The 17,960-nt window shown below is 38.5% G+C and overlaps 1 protein-coding gene across 9 annotated transcripts in view; it reads right to left on the minus strand.

Moving 5' to 3' along the window:
• DMD (dystrophin) overlaps positions 1–17,960 on the minus strand; it is a 1,715,077-nt gene that overhangs the window by 1,316,126 nt on the left and 380,991 nt on the right. For all 9 annotated transcript variants that reach the window (XM_030575515.1, XM_030575505.1, XM_030575489.1 and 6 more), the window contains one exon: positions 9,404–9,554. In XM_030575515.1, coding sequence (XP_030431375.1) covers positions 9,404–9,554 — 151 coding nt within the window. The remainder of the gene's footprint in view (positions 1–9,403; positions 9,555–17,960) is intronic.

Consider the following 17,960-nt stretch of genomic DNA (forward strand, 5'->3'; position numbering starts at 1 on the left):
AAAAGGCAAGGGTCCGGTGGAAAAAGCCAGTATGTGATGATGTAATTAAAGATTATAATAAAATATATGCACAGGAGAGGTGAATTAAAGTTGTCAGCTTGTTGCCCCAGTCTCTCTCCCTAGACTTGTCCAATTCTATCATTTCCATGCTTCCCCAGGTCTGGAAGTTGTGCCCTCTACTGCCTGACCTAGGGGTGGGGATCGCTATCAAAATGCAGGCTCCCTGTTATGAGTTCTGATGCCCAGACCCAGATCCAGTTAACACCACCCCAGAGTTACAAATTGCAAAGAAAATCCTGCCCAGCTCCAGGCTGGAGCATGATCAGCGAAGACAGGACCTTTGGGGATTTATACTGCTAAAATCTAACAAATCTCTATCGAGCATAAGCAAACTGCAATATTTAAAAGTTTTATAACTTAGCCAAATTTGGGCAGTATTTTATGGAGATAGTAACAGTACATCCCTGTCACAAAGATGACCCATCCATCAAATGTTAATTCCCTGCTCTAAAGCGTGGGGACACTAGAGCATCTAAAACACAAGTTGATAGATTATATTTAACATGGGGAGGGGTCTCACAATTTTTTCCCTACCCTAATTCTCAAGAATGACAGAACTGTTAAGCTGAAATTTTCAAAGAAAAAAAAATCAGTGGGAGACAGATCTAGCATGGAAAACTTCATCCCAAATGGTTAAAGTTTGGCAAAGTTATAAGCAACTGAAAAAGCTCTTGTATTGGGAAAAATCAGGAAACCTTAATATGCAGAAGTCACCATCCATCTGCGTGTTTCATAGTAAGGAGTAAACAATGAGGTGGCAAAATTTGCAGATGATACTAAACTGCTCAAGATAGTTAAGACCAAAGCAGACTGTGAAGAACTTCAAAAAGATCTCAAAAAACTAAGTGATTGGGCAATAAAATGGCAAATGAAATTTAATGTAGATAAATGTAAAGTAATGCACATTGGAAAAAATAACCCCAACTATACATACAATATGATGGGGCCTAGTTTAGCTACAACTAATCAGGAAAGAGATCTTGGAGTCATCGCAGACAGTTCTCTGAAGATGTCCATGTAGTGTGCAGTGGCAGTCAAAAAAACAAACAAGATGTTAGGAATCATTCAAAAAAGGATAGAGAATAAGAGGGAGAATATCTTATTGCCTTTATATAAATTCATGGTATGCCCACATCTTGAATACTGTGTACAAATGTGATGGTCTCATCTCAAAAAAGATATACTGGCACTAGAAAAGGTTCAGAGAAGGGCAACTAAAATGATTAGGGGTTTGGAATGAGTCCCATATGAGGAGAGATTAAAGAGGCTAGAACTTCTCAGCTTGGAAAAGAGGAGACTAAGTGGGAGGTATACATAATAGAGATATACATAATCATGAGTGGTGTGGAGAAAGTGAATAAGGAAAAGTTATTTACTTGTTCCCATAATATAAGAACTAGGGGCCACCAAATGAAATTAATGGGCAGCAGGTTTAAAACAAATAAGGAAGTTCTTCTTCACACAGCACACAGTCAACCTGTGTAACTCCTTGCCTGAGGAGGTTGCGAAGGCTAGGACTACAACAGGGTTTAAACGAAAACTGAATAAATTCATGGAGGTTAAGTCCATTAATGGCTATTAGCCAGGATGGGTAAGGAAGGGTCTCCATAGCCTCTGTTTGTCAGAGGGTGGAGATGGATAGCAGGAGAGAGATCACTTGATCATTACCTGTTAGGTTCACTCCCTCTGGGACACCTGGCATTGGTCACTGTCGATAGACAGGATACTGGGCTTGATGGACCTTTGGTCTGACCCAGTAGGGACAGTCTTATGTTCTTATGTAACACATTTCAGTTTACACCTGTTTTCTCTTGGTAATTATACTTACAAAGTAACACCCGCATACTGTCAATTAACATTTTGATAATGGAGAGACTCTCATAAAATCAGGGCAGGAAGCCACCTCCAACTAACATCTAGTCCAGCCCCTTGCGAAGAAGCAGGACCAAATCCCTGACATGCATTTGACCACTCTGTTCTTAAAAACATCTAATGGACAGGAATTCCACACCTCCCTTGGAAGCCTATTCCAGAGCTTAACCACCCTTATAATTAGTATGTTTTTCCTAATATGTAACCTAAATCTCCGTTTCTGCAGATTAAGCCCATAATATCTTGTCCTGCCTTCAGTGGGCAGGGAGAACAATTGATCACTGTCTTCTTTATAATATCCCTTAACATATTGCAAGATTTATCAGGTCCCCTCTTCCCCGGTCACCTTTTTCTCAAGACTAAACACGCCCAGTTTTGGGTTTTTTAACCTTTCCTCATAGGTCAGGTTTTTTAAACCTTTTATCATTATAATTTTTGTTACTCTCCTAAAAACTATCTCCAATTTGTCCACATCTTCCTTAAAGTGTGGACCCAAACCTGGACACATTTACCTTCTGTGCATTACATATAACACTCCTATTAATGCACCTCAGAATATATTGGCCTTTTTTGTAACTGCATTGCACTGACGACTCATATTCAGTTTGTGATCTACTATAACTCCAGATCCTTTTCAGCAGTTCTACAGCCTTTCTAGTTATTCTCTGTTTTGTAGTTGTGCTTTGACTTTTCCTTCCTCAGTGTAGTGCTTTGCACTTGGCTATATTGAATTAAGTATGTTTGATTTCAGCACAATTTCCAATTTGTCAAGGTCATTTTGAATTCTAATGCTGTCCTCCAAAGTGCTTGTAATCCCTTCCAGTTTTGTATCATCCACAGATTTTATAAGCATACACTCCACTTCGTTATCTGAGTCATTAATGAAAATATTGAATAATATAAGACCCAGCACAGACCCTCACATAATACCTATTAGACAAGCACTCCCAGTTTGACAGTGATCCATTGATCAGTACATATTGAGTATGGTCTTTCAATGAGTTATGTGCCTACCTTACAGTAATTCCTTCTAGACCACATTCCCTTATTATTTTGAATGGCCACAATCAATATAGTGGGGCAGATTTTCAGTTTTGTTCCATTCCCCTGAGAAATTCTTTGCAGAGGACTTACGCAAGAGGGAAAGTCCTCCACTTGGGATTACCCTGGTAGAGGGGAGCCTCAGAAGGCATGGAGAAGGCATAAGCAAACCCCTTTCCCTCTTTCTTCACAGACTGCAAGGAAGGGTAATAGAGCATGCGAATTTCACTAGCTAGCCGCAGACTAGAATCTACGAGAGAGGAGTGTAGTTCAATAATAAGAGCTTTGAATGGCACAAAATTATTAACTTCAGTCACTGGAATTGTTGAGACCTGAACTCATGGTCTCTTTCTGTTTTTCAGCCTGGTATACTTCCCCCTAGGCCAAAATAGTTGCTGTTGTAGTCTTCTTTTCCTTGTTCTCCAGATCTAGTGTTTCTCCCTGAGACTGGAACACACTCAGTGCAGCCAGTAGCCAGGGGGTTCTGTGAGGCATTCTCAATGCAGACGGGATGGTCAAAGATTTTAGAATCAAGCTCTTCTGAGCATGTAAAAATAGCAATTTTCAGAGACTTATAATTGGGATAAATTTTGGTATCTTTTCATGGGGACAGTAACAGACACCTCTTTGATCCCAGGGCTATCTCATTGCCATGTTTGAAACACTATAGTTGCCAGAGCTTTTCAGTGAAATTATTGAGGAGGAGTGGACTTAACACTGGCAAAACTACCTATTTTTCCCCTTTCCTTGCTCTCAGGTAAGGTTAAACATTGAAAAACAAACATCACCAAAAAAACTCGGGAAAGAGAAAACTTGGAAAATTTCAGCCAGAATAGGTAAAGTCTAGAAAAGGTTTAAGCAACTGAAAACAGGTCACATAATTGAAAGTGTTAGGGAACCTTTGCTATATAAATGTCATTTCCTGTAGCAGCTCTGCATATCATATGTACTATATTATTACTCATTCTGACCTCTGTACTGGGTGAAACCAGACAATCACTATGTTCTCAAATGAACTCACGCTGAAAAATTATAGAAGACAAAAACACCACATCACCCATGGGTGGACACTTTTCACTTCATACCCCTTCTGGGTGACAATCTAATATTTATTACCCACTCCCTCTCAAGTGACATCTGTTACTCCCTACTCTTAACTATCAATCCAAATTTGTTTTTAGCTCAGTTACTGATTTCTTTCCCCAGACCTAAATAACTGTTTGGTTTGAAAATTTGAACCTTCCACCAACAGAAGCTGGTCCAATAAAATATGCAACCTTACCTACCTTGTCTCTCTCACTGTCATGGCATAGGAACAAAGTATAATGCAAGAACAAAAATAGGATTCCTTCCCATTCTTAACAGCAACTGCATTGTATCAAATCACTGATGAAATATAACTGGGCACCATTCACACATAGTGACAAAAGCACAATCGAACAAATGTTGGGATAACAAAAATAATAAAGTAATCTAGCAGCACCAAAAGCAGATTTAGATAGAGCTCCTATTCTGCTTCATGAACTACCTCACCGCTCTTGTCACTAGAAATGTGCTTAGCTGACTGATTCTCTGACAATTAAATCAAGGAGTAAAAGGATAAAATAACAATAAATCAATATAGTCTCAAATAATAAACTCTGCCTGCAGTGGACAAACTGCCCTTTTCCACAGCAGCATACAACAGATGTTTCAGAGAATAGAATGGTTTTCTCTGACAGATGATGTATATAATTGTGCCATGTATCAAAGTAATTGGAATCAAAAAAGAAAAATGGGGCTATTCATACCTACCCACTCAAACATGATTTTTGTGGAAGGAGTGTGAGCAGCTGTGTACAATTGCTGTTCAGTGACATGAAAACCAGAGAAGGGCCCAGGTCTCAAAATTAGATCCAGATCCTCCAGTCAGCGGGGTGTTTGGGTTAGAATGGTTCAATTATAATGTCAGAAAGTTAAAAATCCAGTGAGCTCCCTAACTACATCGTTGAGAGATTTGACAGGAGAGTACCCCAATTTTCACAGTGTAAGTCTCAGACATGCAGAATGAAATCCAATAAGCTAGTTTCCTATGCCTAGAGGCAATGGGGATTAAACAAGGCAACAGCTCAAATTTGTATCAGACTTATTTAAGAATGAGGCAGGTGACAGTCATGTAACAAAGACAAAAGATCATCAGAGGATAGTCATCTTTCAACATGACAGAATACAGCAATGTTATACAGAGAGAAATGTAACCAGCATCTGCAATACATAGGACAGGGGGGAGACTGTAAGCAAGGCAAATAGCCTTAAATAATACAGGACTCTCTGCTCTCTCTGTGTGCTCCTTGTATTCCCCCAGCCCCTCCCCCACTAATAAATCAAAATCAGTGGTAGGCTTACAGATTCTCAAAACAAACAAACCAACCCACCCAACCCACCACCCTGAAGGCTATTAATGACAGATCTGTTCCCAGGTCTACTATTATTACTTCTAACAAAAATGATTCCCAAAATATACAGTTATCAATTTGATCAAAAGAGGCACAGGCAGAGTATTGTACTAGCTCACAGGAATCTATGTAATTGCAGCATCTTCCTTAGTAAAAAAGTCAAAATGTCTCTGGCTAACACTTTTCCAAACTGGCTCTACTGAAGTCAATGGATTGTTTTTTAAAGGCCAGAATTTCACACACAATAACCAGAACCACTACCATGTGTCAAATTGTGTGACCATTTCCAACTAACAAAGGTCAACATTACAAATCAAGCACTGGGATACTGGTGAAGGTATCCAGATGGGGGTGGAGGGGAAATTCCATGGTCAACCTTGATTCCCCACATACCTTTTCATTTTTAGGGACGTATTGCAAACTCCAAAAGTGGCAACTTTCCAAGATTTTATTTTTACAATGAAAATTTTGCACAATTCTCCAGCAAAACTCTAAACTTCTGAAAATTTTAGCCAGTTTAACTGTACAAAGTGAAATCTACACATAATTTTAAAAGTGCATTTTTGTTTAAATCACAAAATCTTAAATATGCAGCCTTTCTAGGCAAATTAACAATCTTCAGTTTCTCTCAGGTAGGCAGAATTCTTTCAGTTTTTAAAATGCATAGCCAAGACTACTTGCAGAAGCAGACAAAATACCTAAAATACAGGTCAAATGCTTTTTTGCAGTTTCTTGGACAATTATGCCAAAGTAGTTTGGCAAATCTAATGTGGGATCTGTAAACATGTTCCTTTTTGTGGCCTTAAAACCCCCTGGAGTTTGTCTTTGGTGCAGTTCAGATAGAAATTGTCCTTTCTATACTGTTCAGCTGAAAGTCTCGTACAACACTAAGTTAAGAAGGGGAGCTTGCTGGTAAGAATTCCTCTGTCTTTTCCTGGCCGTAAATAACAATCAATCCTAGATCTGTTTTACTGAATGGTTTCTCTTCTCAGGATTGGATTTCACTCACTCTACCTGGGCCCACAAAGAGAAATCAGAGTATCAGTCTCAAAAGCATGAGCAGTTTTTGACACAACATACAGAAAAGGGAGATTAAAAATAACCAAAGATACAGAGTTTGAGTCAAGAGGCAGAAAATAAAATGAACAAAACAGATACTCTAGGTGTAGAAGGAAACAAGGGGCCAGGAACTAATCAAAGGGAGATAAGGAGAAAGAATAAGTATAATAGAAACACACGAGAGAAAGAGAGAGGTTGCTGCATTCCATCCAACAAACCTACCCACCATTCTGTCTGTAACTGCCCAATTTGATGTCATCTTCTCATTTTTGCTTTCTGAATTGCCCAGTTCCTCCCAGCAAATGCCACAATACTAAAACTATGCAGTAACTGGGAATGTATGCATCCATGTGAAGGATGTGAAACTTTCAAAACTAGAGATTACTTATACCTTATCCTGAAATTAAGTACCTACTGTTTTGTTTGTGTTCATATCTAATGCAATAAAATTTGGTTTCAACTGTTTTCCTCACACACTATATACTGTCATGAATTTTTATCTTTGCTGCAGTATGCAGCTTTGTTATACTGCAGGAATCAGGGGGCACTGATGTAGAATATAATACAAAATAAATTCTATGTGAATGTTGCAGATAGTTTTGAAATGTCTGCAAACATCTTGTCCTCCAGTTACTATCTACAGACAGTACGTAGTACTGAGAAGAATTTTAATCCATGCTCAGTGGGGAGGGGAAAAAAACTCTTTTTTATTACTTTACTGTCTGAATGATCCCTTGGTAGAAAAGATGGAGTTGAAACCTTAGTTTTAAAGTATGCATCTACAATGTTAAATGACTCATCACATTCAGAAATGTGGAATCAGTACATGGGAGAGGTAAATTTCTGAATACCCTGAAGACCCAGGGTGGAAGTCCTAGCCCCACTGAAGTCAATGATGAAACACTCCATTGACGTCACTGTGGCCAGAATTTTACTCTCAGAACAAAGAGATGCACCCATTATATCCATTAAGATCAAAGTTCTTAAAGGGAATGTAGTGTTTCACTGGCACAAGAAATTATTAGCTTTAATGCTATTAGCATTGAAAACCATACATGTCAAAAGAAAAAACAAGAACCCAGTAACCAATTTTTGACTGAATTTGTCATGTATATTTTTCAGCTTCAGATTATCTTTTCACCTTTACTTGCCATTTTTTTTTAAAAAGTTTTATTTAGTGCTCAGAAAATGGACTGGACTAGAAAGCCTGGAAACTGAAATCTTCAATTTACCCACAGACTAATTAACGCACAGGAAGCATCAACAGCACCACCACTAGCTTTTCCAGAGTTTCTCACTGGTATGAGAGCTCTTCTGTGTCATGGTTAAGTGAAAAGTTCAGTCTCCATGCAGTTCTTGGCCTCTGCTACCGCCCCGGGGCCATATATTGGTTTAATTTATGATGGTAGGTTTTGTGATGTAAAAACGTGCCAGATTCCTTCTAATCACTCAGCTGGTTGGCAGTTTAGAATGTGCCTGAATTCTAATAACTAAGCAGAGACTACTTATGAGTAGAATTGCTTTGATTCTCCTTTCAATGGGGATTTCGAGGAAGTGAAGGATGTTACATCCCATCCACTCTACTGACACTAGGAAGACTGCTTTATACAATGCAAGGCAACTTATTGTTGTGCATTAAGGGGAACATGTTTTTCCTAGTATATTAAGTCACAAAGATCACTTTACCAGGCAAGACCCTTTTTATGACTGACATTTTTTTCTTCAATCTTTTAAATGGGGGGGGAGATACTTCAAGTTTCTCTGCAAGGCAACACTACTGAACTTTCAGTGATGTGATGTGCTACAAAGGTGCATGAAACAACAAGCAGCTTTCCAAAAAAATCTAGCATTTCAGATGGCAAATTGGGCTAAAACTATCAACTCATTCCAAGATGATAAAAGGGATCAAATGATAAAAACGTCTGGGCACTATAACTGAAATGGATTTGAACTACTAACAGAGTTGAAGAACATCTTAATCTCTTCACACTTTCTGGTATCACATCTCCCAGGCCTTATGTTTTTTCCGATATTTATCTTCCTATTTTCTATCATGATGCATACATGTTTTTATATATATATACATATACACACACACACACACACAAATACGCAGAAAGAATTACTGAATTTAGCACCATATTAAAAATCTGCTTTATGTAACTCTACTTTTAAGACTCCTTTTAAAAGTGATCATCACAGCCTTACCAGAATTATATCTTCTTTGCTGTATTGAATTTATTTGCCTATGTTTATATTAGTTTTAATTTATGCAGTTTTAACTCTTAATCATTCCAATTTAAGAAACACTTTTCTACATGAGAATACAAACAAGCTTGGTCAAATATCTTTCTTTCCCCAATTCCTGGTTTGTTATTTTTCACAATTAAATACATTTTTCAAAAAAACCCTCTTCCATTACAAAGCTACAGACTACACTTGGATAACTTTACAATACTCAGGGGCTACATATTCAGAGTCCCAGTACTGCTATTGAGCTTTGGAATCCCAATTATAACAATTAATTGTGTCTCGTTGCTACTAGAGCACACAAATAAGAAAGCACAAGATGACTAGAAGAAAGAAACATGGGAGTAATAAAATCTAAAATGTTATGCTTTGGATTAAAAAGGATATTACAATTGCCTATTTTCTTGATATCCAACCAGAATTTCTAGTCTAGTAAATTCTGAATATGAGAAACAACAAAGAAAATCCCAGTCTTATTAACAAATTCTGAATTGCAATGCAGTCCTATACAAAGACTTGGTCATTCTGAAAAGCTTAAACTTCAATAAACGAATAAATGAATGCAACCCACTCTTCTCTAATACTAGTTTTGGAGCTTTAAAAATGTGAAAAGGTCATTGATACATGTTCCTTCTTTAAACAATATTTCAACTCCAACAGTAACATACGTATGTAAAATAGCTTACCTTGTGTTCTTCTACTTGATGTTTTAAATCTTCTAGATCAGGGCCCAGGGGCTCTGACTCAATTTTCTTTGTTCTTTCTTCTGTTTTTGCTAGCCAGTCAGATAGCTGTGTTAGTTGCTGATTCTGCAGGTCCATGAGAATTTTATGTAAGCTAGAAACAAGGAAAACCATCATTTACATTTTTATATGTAAGAAATCAGTAAGCAGAAAGGTTTGCTTACACTTGCACTTTTTAAAAGTTAAATTTAATACTTGTATTAGAAGGTGCTCACAAGCCAGCCCTGTACAGTACTGCAGGTTTACCTTGTCCTACAAATGGGTTTAAACCACTACCTAGAAAGGCAATACATTCATCTGAGATGGTAGTTTGGATTCCAAGCCCATTCCATTTGCTGAGACTGCCAACAAAGGTGCCATTTTATGTTTTCAAATGGATGGAAACAGAGGCCACAACTCATTTCTGTGGCAATGTACTAAGAGACATCCGGTGGTACTGAAATTTGCCCATCCTGATCATCCTGATTTGAACCAGTCAATGTGAAATCTCTCACTTTACTAGCTAGGCATTATCTATTTATTGCTGGCACTTCAAACCAGTGCATTTTACTATTAAGAGCTGGTCAAAAACTGGAAATTTCCACCCTATGGGAAATTCTAATATTTTAATATGGGAGGGGAGAGGGAATTCTCATTTGGGACAAAGCCAAAACACATACACACTTTTCTTTTATTTTTCTTTTTTAGGGCCATAAATGTACAGAAAGTTTCTATGCAAAAAATGTTGAAATATTTTGTTTCAGCTTGGTTTAACGTCCAGCTATGTCTGCATAAACTGCCACAGGGCCTCATTGGAGGAGTCACAGATGCCGATTTTGCTCAGCATCCACCAGCCACAGCTGTTCAGTGGGCTGGGGGCTCTCAGGGGAGGGGGTGGGAAGAGGCAGGGTTGGAGCACCCACTGGGATAAATAAGAGTCAGTGCCTGTGGGAGCTGCAGTCTGGTTGCCTCATGTTCCTGTTCTACTCTATTGGCCTTGATGGGACAGCCCAGGTGGGTGCAGCTCAGGGTTCGATGAAACATTTTGTTTCATTTAGACAACCTGGAAGGTTTCGAGCCCAAATGAAATATTTCACGTCTTTTTATGTGGAAAATTTTGATCTTGCTGAAACTGCATTTTCCATTCCAAAAACATTTTGATGGAAAAGTCCTGTAAAGCTCTAGTTACTAAACCATGACTCCCTCCCAAAAAAATGTAATAGCTGTTAAATTGGATAAGGGAGATGATTAAGCCTAGATTGACTCACTGGAGAATGTTCCACAGGAGGGACAGTTGCTCATAATGTAAGCTAAATTTAGAGAATTTCAGATCATATAAAAGTAAGTTTTAATTGCTGAGATGGTTAAAAGAGTTCCAAATGGAACCATTTTCTATCTATAGTTCTGTTTAAATTGAAAACAATTCAGTAAAATCACATTTATTTTACTGAAATTTAATTTGAGAGAAAAACCAGGAAAAATAGTTCCTCGAACACCCTGTTCAACGTTCTTGGAATTAAATGTTTCATTTTTTTTAAAAAATGTAGTATTATATTTATTTAAACTATATATTATACTACATATTAATCAAAGCCAAACAAAATATTTCAAGCAATCAAATGATTTTATGCAAGATAGGTCTTGTAAGATATCATTGAAAAGCTTATGATTCACAGAATATGATTATCCTATTTGTAAGCATGTATCATTTTGGTATCTGAAGTTAGGAATATTGCCTATGCTTCTATTACAAATGTGTTTACACCTGGGGAACACCCACTAGTTAGAATGCAAGCAATCTAGATTGCTGGCTGGGAAGGGCCATTAAGGAAAACAAAAGGTCTAAGAAGATGATAATCTTCCACTGGGGAGCCTTCCTGAGGATGCTACAAACAACCTCCAGATCATGGTTGCTCTGTCCCTACAGAGACATGTGATCAAGTCACCTGGTACTGGACTCCATCTTGGAATACCAGTGTTTTTCCACTGACCGGTATGGAACCAAGACAGAAGACAAAGGGTTCTGTAGCAGGTGGTCACTCCGCTGCTGCCTCAAAGGGCATAAAACAGCCCTGGGATAGGGCTGCAGTGGAGAAAAGCCAGGCTGACTGGGGGATGCAGCCACAGGTGGGGCCACGCCCCAATCAGGCCACAGCTGGCCCTATAAGAGGGCAGAGGGCCAGAGACTAGAACATACACTCTCTAACCTTTTGAGAGAGAAGGACCTGGCTTCCTAGAAGCTAAGCAGGGTACCGAGACTGGAGCAGGGCTGGGGAAAGGCTAGAGAAGCTGAGGAGCTCCAGCCTAGAAACCCCCCAGGCTGCAGGGATTGGTAAAGGCCAAAGAAAGGTACTGTGGGGCAGGGCAGGGGGAAGGCCACAGGAGCTGGGGAGCTCTGGCCTGGAAATCCCCCAGGCTACAGGCCTTGTTAAAGACCAAGGAAAGGATACTGGGGTTGCAGAGGGCAGCCCAAGGGGTAGGCAGAGGCAGCAGGTCCAAATTCCCCTTGCCAGTGATGAGTGGCATTTACACTGCAGTCTGCCCCAGTGAATAGGGGCTAGGTCAAGACTGGCAGTAGCCATAGTCTGAGGAGAGGTGGGGATAGAGGGTGGAGGTTCACCAGGGAGGAGATCTGTGGGGGTACTGCTAGGAGGCAACACCCCAGCCTGAAAGGGGCACCAGAGTCCAGAAGGGACTCGGGCCCAGCGGTAAGCGGGACACCAACCTGCAGAGGGCACTCTGGAGCTGGAAATGCTAATTCCCTGGGTGACCAGCAGGAGGTTCCATACCATTACAGTTCCTGCCATATGCAAAAGCTATTTAAGGCAAGGGTGTGACATCACTGTGGTTTTTCACTGACTCCCTACTGGAAACGCCTGAGGAACTAGACTAGGGGAGGAGGGCTGAACCCAGGCTAGAGGGATTTCTAGCCTGTGAAAGGAACTTGCTACTCATATCCAATCTCTTGAGTATATTAAGTTTAGATTGCAGTTTTGTTTATTTGCTAGATAATCTGCTTTGATCTGTTTGCTATCCCTTATAATCACTTAACATCTATATTTTGGGTGATATACTTATTTTTGTTTTGTCTAAAACCAGTGCGTGGAAATCATAACTGATGGCAGAAAGGTGTTGCATATATTTCCCCACATTGAGGGAGGAGGTGAATTTCATGAGCTTATGCTCTACAGTTCCCTGTACAGCGCAAGAAAGTATACTTTGGGGTTTACACCTCAAAGGTGGGGTGCCTTAGGAACTGGGCGGTGCCTTAGGGAAGCCTTCCCACGCAGAGGTGATCTCAGCATCTGTGTGTAGCTACAGCTGGGTGTGTCCCTACCTGTATGTCTGCTGGAGGGGGCTTGTCACAGCAGTACCATGTAAAGGGAGCCCAGGCTGGTGGGTCAGGGGGACTCAGTGGTACCCCAGTTACAGGTGGCACACAGACATTTTGAATTTTTCTTTGCAGAGAATTCAATATTTTAATTTTTGTTCTGATTTAAAATGAAGAAAAAAATTGAAATTTCTGATGAAAATGTCCATCCTCCACACACCTCTAGTTATATGTTTTGCTAATATAATCATAATTTGTTCCAAATCATCAAGCACATATTTTATCTAATTTTGGTAGACTGGTATAGCTTTTTTTTTTCCCCACAATAAACTTAATTTTCTCATTGCTTGAACATTTTTTTTTAAAATAGTCTGTGAAATATTTATATAAGAAGTTATGAGCTACTTAATACTTACCAAACATTACTACGCACATATTCTACTTTAAATGTAAGGAATAATCAAAGATTCCATTGCAAATATTGACTTTTTGATAGTAATCACTATACATAGTGAAAAATTAATATATATGTTTTTAACATAAATACCCAGTATGCAGTTAAACAGATGACATGGCAAGTGTCAAAAGCCAGAAGATGGTTTAAATATGGGCTGAGAACAACTGGTGTTGAATATGTCAAGCAGAAACTGACACTGGACATATCTTCTGGATCTGCCCATGTGTATATCTTAAAATATTTGAAATCAAGTGCTACAGAACTTTAATAGTAGGAACAACTATTCAACCGGAACTAAGATATCAATGAAGTGAACCTTTCACAGTCCAAGCAATGAATTGATTTTGCAAAAATGTGTGTAAAAATGTTACTACTGCATAGGTAGAGGATTCAAAATCACCCATGTTAAAAGATTGCTTTCTGTGCACAGGAGAAACAGCTTCTAATGAGAAGTTAATACCCCAACTTAAACTGATGTGTGGCAAATTTGCCAGGTAAGAGTATATTTTTGGAAGTTTAAAATATTTATATAAATATAAATCAATGCACAAAATTGTGTTAGAATAATCTAGATTTTAGATAGCTAGTTCTTTTCATTTTCTTTTATTCCCATGTAGTAAATTCCCTTTTTAACAATTTGACTCTGATGGTATTCCCCCCCTCCCACACACTATGTTTAGCAGGCTTATTATCCTTTTAGACACACACATACACCTTGGAAAAACAGGAGGGTCAGCATAAAAAAACTCATCATTTTTGAACAGTTATTTTAAACAAAGCCATAGGTAAGTTCATCTGTAGTAGTCAATCTTTGATTTAAAATTTCTCAATTCATCACTTAATCCTGTACTTTGTGTATTGATTCTAGATGCTGTAAACGAAAGAACCTTTCTGAAAGGATAATCACTAAAGCAGGTAAGTGCATAATAAACAGACCTTTTTCTGTAATTGCTTAATTTTAAACAGATAGTACTTCACTAGAATTGAAAGAAACAGAACAAAAGCCTATGGGAAAAAAACCCATTGAAATTAATGGGCACTATCTCTATCCCAAACTTGTGTCCTGCTGTCCAAAATAAAATCCTGACTTGTCTCTCTGACATCATCTTGTGACTGTGTTGTTGTCAACTCAAGCTCAGCATGTCTAAATGAAAGCTCTGAATATAACTCTCCCAGCTACCTCTTTAATTGACCACTGTGGACACCATCATCATTCTAACTGTTACTCAGGCCCATAACTTGGGTATCATCTTTGACTCAGACCTCTCTCTAGGTCCTCACATCCAGGCTGGATTGCAGATTAGCGCTGAACAACATTGCCAAGATTCAGCCTACCCATCCACACAGCTAAACAACTCACCCAGGCTCTTATCTCATGTCTGCAAATTCTTGCATCTATTCTGAACACTGCTGCAAAGATCATTTTTCTAGCCCATCACTTTGATGTCACCTCTCTTTGCACCCCTTCACTGGCTTCCACTTTTCTACTGTATTAAATAAGCTCTTCACAACCTATCCCCAATCTACCACCATCTCTCATTCAATATAGGTCAAGTCCCACCTCATGTCCGACCATGATGCCAGCTTCCATCTCTCAGTTGTTAAAATTTGAAATGAACACTTTTGTGATCTCTCTCATGCTGCATCTCAGACTTGGGAGAAGCTCAATGGGAACATCCACAAAACTAACTCATTATGCTCCTTAAAACTCTCCTCTGCCATGAGGCCTACAAAAAACTTGACAGCGGTTAGGCTGCTGGTGTGCTGAGACCACTGCCTATCATATTGTCCAGTATTACCTCATTGTTGTACTTCTCAGTCTGTCTATATCCATCTGTTGTCTTAGATTGTAAATTCTTTGGCGTCTTTTTGTTCCATGTTTGTAAAGCACCTAGCACAATGGGGTCCTGGTCCATGACTGGAGCTCCTAGGCACCATGGCAATATATATTACTACTCCTGCTACTATTATTAAAATAAATTAAAATTCCTAAACTGTATTTCCTCCATACTAAAGAATTAAAAAATTAAATTTTAATTATGTTTTAAGCATTTATTTCTAACTTCTGTAAAGGAAGAGATGGCGTTTCTTTTCTTTTGTTTTTAAAGTCCTTAGGAGATGGCTCTGATACTACATTGGTGTGTGTCACTATTAGAACTCAGATGGTTTCTACTTAATCCAGTAGTTTGAAAGTCAGTATTGTAATGTTATGAGTGAGTGGTCCTTACAGTACGTGAGCAACATATGAACAAAATGTGTAATAATGCTAAGAACTAAGTTTATTACAGAGCACAAAAAGTTTATTTCCCAGGGTATTTATTTTGCATATTAATTTTGGAGCAGGAAGCATTGACTGTCAATGGGATTTGGTTCCTAAGTGCCTAAAACCCTTTTGAATTATGAGTCTGTGGCTCCTAAATCAGTTTGGGTGTTGCTGTACTCAGCATTGCAACACCTAACACCTTTAAAAATCCATCTTAGACACACCTGAAATTCCACTCTGAGTCAAACTGGATCTTCCAAATGTTTTATTTTAAAAATCCTGATTATTTAAGAGTATTTTCCCTCTTCTATAATCTACTCTCAAATAAAGAAGCTGTAATGTTCCAGAGATATCCATTCTAGTTTCCTGAGTAGAACAGAAAATACCCTTACAGAATCTTTTTCAGATTTACACTGAGCACAATGCATGCTAGGATAGGTCTTCATGAGTGTTATGCCAATAGCTATACAGTGCAGCCCATAAAGTTCATAGTTTTGTACCTCACTATAGAGGTTTAAATTAAGAATCTCTCAGTCAACTGAGACAACAGAAACGTCTTGATCTATTTTTTGGTGATACAAAATCAAATATGATTTTGAAAAGCACTCAGAACTTATTTACATAGGCTATATACTAAAACAATTTTAGACAGCTGTAGCGAAGTTTAATAATAACTAAAGTCAAGGAAGCAGCATTAGGATCTGGAATATCAAGATTGGATTAGAAGCTGAATATGGACTAGAATCTGCAGATGAAATTCAAGTGCAGACAAAATATTATGAGCCGTGCTTGGGAGATTTCAGCTCCAAGTGACAGAACACTCAAGAAATAGTGTAACTCTTTCAAGATTAGACAGTAGTGATTTGTGAAAATTAAGACCTCAGCTCTGTGTGCCTAAAAATTAATGGGAATTACTCATTTTATGAAATTACATTTGCATGTAAAAGGGAACAAGGAAATAGGCTCCTTGCAGTTTTAGACCAGTCTTTAAATCACACCAGTATGGTCAAGTTTAAATCCAAGGATTTGAATTCAAAATAACCCCATACTCCCAGGATTCAAATTCAAGGTTACAATCCTGGTCAGTCTCCTGTTTAGAGTAGACTCTTCCACAGAAGAGGAGCAACTGTCCATATTTGCCAAAGACAATTTTTATTTGAATGCATAATCAGTACTTAAAAGGTAGAGAAACAAAAGGTTATGAATCTTTTTTAAAAAAATGTTCCTTTGTAAAGAAAAAGAAAGAACTCTTAAAAAGCAGTATTAATAGAGTATATTCAACTGTCTAAAAGCAGAATGCTTGCTTTCCCATGTGACCTTCATGCATGTATCACATGTAAACACATCAGCATTTTCAACTCCCAAGGTTACTAATGTTTATTATAACTAAATGTATAGTCTATTAATTTTAAATTCAAGAGCTGACAGTACTGTATGAGAAAAAGATTTGTGGAGCATCTGAACCATCTTAAAAAAAATTAAGATTTGTGTCTGTTAAGGCCCTGATCCCAAGTCCCATAAAAGTCAACTGAAAGACATCTGTTGATTTTTATAGGAGTTGGATCAGGCCCTTAAGGTTTGCCGGGGATATACTCTAATATTTAATTCATTCCTTTACCCTTTGTGCCAACCACTCCAGTTGCAGGAAAAAACATATAGTGGATCCAAACAAGAAAAGATACACTAGCCCTGTACCTAAATTTCCCCATTCTGTTCCATTATCAGGTCAACCTATGTGGCATGTTACTTTGCCCTGAACAGGGCTGTTATGGTGCTTGAATTGTTCTGAAGACCAGGAGATCACTGATCAATGTTTGGTTACCAGGTTGATGCCATTAGTCATGATTTCTCACTTAACAGAGCGGGCCACATGAAGGCTGTTATTTTCCACCATGTCTTCCCATCCACCTAGATTTTAACAACATCTGGTCACTACTGCTTGAAGTCATGTAAGTCCTTTTGGACCCATGCATCTAACCTTCAATAATGCAACTTCAACCTTGATGAAGCTTGGAAAGCTGAATTGAGTTTATATGAAGTCACAAATAAACACCTTGTGAAAGACTCGACGCAGAAGATCCCTGGTTTCGATCTCCCATGAAGCTCATGGGCAACCCTAAACCGTATCCTCACAAACCATGCCAGATGCGCATACTTGAAACACAAATGGAAAATTAAAGATTCTCCAGTGAGCAACGGTGTTCACCCAGAACAGACCATGGAACATATAACAACTCAATGCCCGATTCACAAATTTGAAGGAGGCATCACAGCAATACAGGCTGCTATTCCACACACAGTTATCTGGCTTAACTATGTATATGCAAAATTATAGTTGTTGCTCTACATTTATGTCAGTCATACAAAGACAACCAGGTCCTCAGCTGAAGCAGATGGATTGGTTAGCACATGCTTAGTGGACAGTAACTTCTTATTACAGGGTAAGTTAATATCAGACAGAAAATCTGAT

This window comes from Gopherus evgoodei, chromosome 1 (assembly GCF_007399415.2).
Source record: "Gopherus evgoodei ecotype Sinaloan lineage chromosome 1, rGopEvg1_v1.p, whole genome shotgun sequence".
NCBI classification, from domain to species: Eukaryota; Metazoa; Chordata; order Testudines; family Testudinidae; genus Gopherus; species Gopherus evgoodei.